The sequence below is a fragment of the Asparagus officinalis genome, chromosome 1 (genome assembly GCF_001876935.1).
Source record: "Asparagus officinalis chromosome 1, Aspof.V1, whole genome shotgun sequence".
In the NCBI taxonomy this organism is placed as follows: Eukaryota; Viridiplantae; Streptophyta; class Magnoliopsida; order Asparagales; family Asparagaceae; genus Asparagus; species Asparagus officinalis.
Genome location: NC_033794.1, coordinates 17,469,262 through 17,474,966, shown reverse-complemented (window position 1 = coordinate 17,474,966; position 5,705 = coordinate 17,469,262). Strand labels below are relative to the sequence as shown.

Genomic DNA, 5,705 nt, shown 5'->3' with positions numbered 1-5,705 from the left:
CTGCCACTACTGTAACTGCTTCTGCAACTGTTGCTGCAGTCACTGTCTTCACTGCACCATTGGTTTCCAGAGCTAAATGATATTAACGTAAAAACCCTAATAATATCTTTGAACTTTTCTCAATTGTCAACCAAGGAATAAGAAACATCCAAACACTTTAATGATGTGGGAAGATAAACATCAGAGTTAAATGGGGCCCCAATGAATGCGACTAACAAAATCTCAACGTCAAAAGATTTTAAAAACAAAGGGACCACATATTATTCACATATCAGTGACCATTAAGCATAATCCTCAATTTTTATCCACCCACTTCCATTTTTATTCTCTGGTCCTTTTCAGCAAAATTTCCCTTAATAAAAGAGAAAGAAACGATATAGTTTGTTCTTTAAAAGATACTTGATTATAGCCACCACTTTCATTAAGGAGGGTATCTCTGTATCATGAAATAAAATGCAAGATATAGTAGTCAGAAAGCCATCTTAATGATTTCTTATTGTTATACAAAATCTGAATGATTTGTTATTGTTATACAAAATTAATAACCCTCAAACCTATAAACTTCGGAGCTTTGCTGTAGTGAACGAATCCTTTAACAAAGAATCAGATAACCCAACATATTTAAATCGGATTAAAAAGGAAAATATGTGGTGGTCATGTTTAGACCCATGAGCATGATCCTTAGCTCATGGTCATCAAAGTATGGTGACATGTTAGAATATAAATTATAATCTACGAAGACGTGTTAGAATATAAATTAGTAGAATATAAGTTAGAAGCCTGACACTCGCTACAACTTTCTGCAGAATTTTGATACAGAGATTCTTTAACACTTGCAACAAAAATAAACCTGCAGGTAACACGATAAGCAAAAGCACTACAATATATGAAATGAAAATTAATTCATTTGACTCATGGTACTATTTAACATACAAGCACATATTTTTTGGTACCACTAGACATTCTGATATGAGAGCCTTCACTCAATACACCTCATTACTAACACTCATCTATGCAATTTATTTACAAGGTATAACCGAACTGCCATCAGAAGAAAACCAAACAGAAAACAGCACAACAGAAGAGAAATGCCCAAATCTGATGAAGTGAATCCTCCACTCTCCTCTCTCTCTGACTGACACTATTCCCACTAGTTACAAGATTACTCAGCCTTGACAAATACATCTCCCCTCCTTGACTATTCCTTGAAAATAAAGGGAGTATCGCTATAGCTAAGCCTCCCAATACTCCCCCTGCAGTCGAGCTCCATGGCGAAGGATAGTAATGATGATGATGATGATGATGATTATGCCCTTCCATTGGTCGATGCATATTGACAGAAGACAAATCCCCTAAGATAACGGGTCTTTTTGGTATGTCGAGGGTTTTACTTTTAGGGGTTAGGTTGCTACTGCCACGGCCATAGAGGGGGACTAGTGAGTTTTCGGAGACGGGGGATTTGCAAACAGGGCATTGTTGAGGGACTGTGGTGTCAACTTTTAGCCATTTGTAGATGCAAGGCCAGCAGTAGAGGTGACCGCAGAATGTGACCACAGGATCAACTGCAGAGTCTAAGCATATGCTGCAGTCGAAGCACGTATTGGCTGATGCCCGTGTGTCTGATGAAGCTGAAGAATCAGTGAGATGGGTTCTTCTTGATTGTTCTTGATGAGGGAAGGATTTGTTCGTGGAGTTATCGAAGAGGTTCATGGTGGTTCCTTCCGGTTCCATTTATCTACAGAAAGAAAATATGGACGAGTTTTAGATAAAAACTAACAAATCATATGTAAGCAAAAGACAGGAAAAGATGTTGGATATCTTTATGAATTAACCAGACTCAGATCTAGTGATGGAACGAAATTTTAGTCTCTGGTCATGTCTCAATTTGTAGAAGTGCAAATCAACAGCAACTACAACAATGCATTTGTCCAAATTTTCAGGGCCAACCACATGAATCCTATTATTCCATATTTCCGTTCAGTTCAGTTCTATTAAGGGCAATCTTCATTAAGCTAAGGGTTAATATCACCAAGACCCCCTACAGTATATTTGTTTTGCATTTATTACCTCCTGCAGTTTCATTGTGCAGATGACCCTGTTTTGTTTTGTTTTTCCCCCTGCTTTTACCCTTGGTGAAACTTTGGCAGATATTGCTCCAGGGTGGAATTAGTGAGTATCTGAAGGTAAAAGAGTCAAAACAAATTTAACCCAGGGGGGTCTATCTGCAATAATGGAACTACAGGGTGGTAAGTTCAAAACAACAACACTACATGGGAGACTATGTGCAATTAACCCTTAATTTCATAAACAGAAATCGAGCTCTAGAGTTCCTGATTCCATTTCAATGGAGTAAGCATAATCTGTCTTAATTTATCAATCTATATGGGCACAACCCAATAATAGACCCAATAATAGTCACAAAACCCAATAATAGGGTCACAAAGTAGCACAATTATGTCGTACCTCAAAAGAAATGTACTAGGACTCTCAATATTTGATACTAAGAAAAATTGGTTTCATTCTAAACTCCAGCACATGGATTTAAATCAAAGGTTGCTAGATCGTGTCCCATTAGAAAGGTGCCAAAGGCAAGTTAGAGAAAGATTAACAACAAGACAAAATGTGGTAATGCAAAGCCAAGCGAGAACGAACGAACAGCCCTCCATGCGACTGAGCTTCTATCCAAAACAAGGAAATTGGAAAGAATGAGAGATGTATCGCCAACCGAAACGTTCAGGCAACGTTTCTCAAAGTAGGAGGATGTCTTCCAGAAACGCTCAAGGGACTTCTTTTCCAAATTATTTACTAATTAAGCCGCGTACTCATCATGAACACACCTGTATAGTTTCTTATTAGTGATTGCATCATCTTTGTCTATTCGATCTGTACCCTTTAGTAGTCAGCCTGATGCTAGCTCTATGATACTTGCAAGAAAAGTGCTTGGTATCTACTTGTTTCATATGTAATATTATGTATTCTGGTCATAACTCGTAAGTAATATCTTAGCAGTTTACACCAACAACTGTCTCCATTCGATCATAAACCAACTTCAGCCAGGAATCCAGTCTTGTATCTATGGACCACATAGCCAGCTTTTGTTTCCCCTTTCCTATCTATTCTGCAATTAGCCTTGTTCCTCTGCTCTATTCATCAAAATCCCCAACTAGCTCTCAACAAATAGCTCTAAAACTACTAACAACCTGATTAAAGACGTAGCTAAATAGGTAAGAGGGGAGAACATCAACATACCTCATCAGAAAAGCAATTTGAGCCAGACCCTAACTCTTTCTCTATGAAGGAAATGAGGGTAAGATTAGCGAAAGATAAAGAGAAACAACGAGGAGTAATTGTAGCAAAATTTGTAACTTCAGCCTTTTTTTTTTTGCCTTTTGCGAAATTAAATTCCCCTGCTTTTATCATCAAAATCCTCAATCAACAGTAAAAAAAAAAAAACCCACTCATCTACAAGAAGACGTAACTAAATAGGAGGAAAACGGGAAAATACCCATAAAAACTAACTTCAGCTTATATCCAAAGTCCAGAGCTTTAAGAAAACTTACTGCCTGCGGATGTTGAAGAAAGGAGGGGGTGAAATAAATTACTTAAATTGTTTTCTATTAATTACTTCAAGGGATTATTTAAGGGGTCATTATAGCAAACTTTGTAAGCTGAGCTATTAGATGTTTGTGGAAAGCTAGCGAAAATTAGTCTAATTCCTCTGCCCTATTCATCAAAGTCCTTGGTCAGCTCTCTATCAAATCACTCTCGCGTTACAAAACCCTCATTGATCACACACAAAAAACCAAATAGAGATCTTGTTAAATAGGAGAAACATTGAATTCCACATCAAAAACCAATTTTGAGCAAGACCCAAATCCAAAGTTTAGAGCTTTAAGAAAACTTACTGATTTCGGTAGATTCTGCCGCTTTCTTTCTCTCCCTCTGTACAAAACTTTATTGAAGAGCAGAAAGGAGCGGGGATTTTTGAAGGAAAAAAAAGGGGTGAGAATAGCGAGAGACGAAGGTGACGACGAATAGGAGAGCTTTGAACCTCCGCCCATCTTTTATTTTGTATTTATAAAGGAGAAGAGAGGGTAGGAGTGACGTCATATATCACCGCCCGAGAAACTAATTTGTTTTTAGATCTCAGTTCGTCAAATCTTCAACAATTACATAGTAGCTCCTAAAATTTTGAGAATCGCATATGTGGCCCTAAAATCCAACAATGTCTTGCAGAACAGACCCTCGGGTTAACTCACGTTATAGTAGGAGAAAATGTTCTGTAAAATTTAATAATTAGAGGCAAAGTGGTTGCTTTTTCCCCAGTGTTAAGTTTCCCCGCCTATTTCTTAACGGGTTTAAGTCCATCAAAAGAAACCCGAATCTATTTGAATCTTCTTCTCTAACAGTTATAAAATAACCTTAATCCAAAGCTAAGCTTCACAAATATCATAATTCACAAAAGTTCTTTAATAATTTTTCTTATGGTTTCTAGCAGTCTCATAACAAGGTATAATATATATGCATTAATCTAGTGTAATATCTCCTATGTAACTTCTTACACTTCCAACACCAAGTTATTTCCTTACTTTAATCTTTTTTATTCGGGTTATTTTCAAACAGATCCTTAAACACCCAACCGTAAAGAGACGCAATATAGTTCTATTTGTTGTGAATAGATACCTTGAAGTTCTACTTGTTCTGAATAGACCCATGATAATATTAGCTCAAGTAATATATCCCATATTGAACTTTTTAGACTCTTTTACAAGTGTTAAAAAATAGCAATGTCATGTCACGTCCCGAGCCAGCAAACCCATTGGCACGATGTAAGTTGTGGGACCCATAGAGTGCAACAACGATTTGGCTCAATCCACAGCTAAAATTGACTTGTCAATACTACACTTGGCTCTCAAGACCCATCATTTAAATTATTTAATCACTCAATCAATATCTGATGTGGAATTAAATGTACCCCACCTTAATTACATGATGTCCTCTTCGCGGCATGAAAATTTGTTCATCCTAGTATCACCATCAAGCAGTGGACTCTAGAGGTGGCCCTTACGGGCTTCTAGAGGTGGCTCCTATCGCACTCACGTGATGTAGCACTTAGTTCCGCATAGCACTTAATGCACTTAGTTTCGCATAGCACTTAGTTTCACATTTTCGGTTGGATAACTGTTACGATATCATTTGTCACGCCCCAAGTCCGTGCTATAAGTTGTGGGATCCATGGGGTGCAACACACTGTTTGGCTCAATCCACTATCAAAATTGACTAGTCAATGTTACACTTGGCTCACAATACCCATTATTTAAACCATTCAAACAATCAATATCCAATATTGGACTGAATCTTGAGGTATCACAAGCAATTAGGTGTCTATCCTTAGTAATAGAACTATAAGGGGTCTATCCGCCTCCTCAAACATCTTTAACGATTTTAAGAGTGAAAAAAAATTAATTTAGGGGATCTATTTGCATCAAGTAGAACTACATGAGATCTATTTACAATGAATAGAACTACATGACTTCTTTTTATAATTGAGTGATACTACAATAGTCTATTCGCAATTAACCCTTTTTAATATCTCCATTACAATCTAATTTAATCTCTTTTAAGTCTAATTTTAATCTAGTTTAGTGTTAAGTCCAGTTTAGTTCATGTTAAGTCTAGTTTGGTTCATATTAAGTCCAGTTTGA

General features: G+C 37.0%; 1 protein-coding gene across 2 annotated transcripts; it reads right to left on the bottom strand.

Annotated features, from left to right (window-relative positions):
• LOC109819918 (E3 ubiquitin-protein ligase RMA3-like) lies at window positions 886-4,057 on the bottom strand. 2 transcript variants are annotated; one of them, XM_020385904.1, is made up of 2 exons: window positions 3,906-4,057; window positions 886-1,735 (listed from the first exon to the last, which is right to left on the bottom strand). In XM_020385904.1, exon 2 carries the CDS (start codon window positions 1,729-1,731, stop codon window positions 1,048-1,050), a length of 684 nt encoding a protein of 227 aa, XP_020241493.1. In that variant the 5' UTR covers window positions 1,732-1,735; window positions 3,906-4,057; the 3' UTR covers window positions 886-1,047. The 2 variants fall into 2 exon arrangements, with proteins under 2 accessions (XP_020241493.1, XP_020241501.1); XM_020385912.1 differs by lacking the exon at window positions 3,906-4,057 and adding an exon at window positions 2,068-2,177.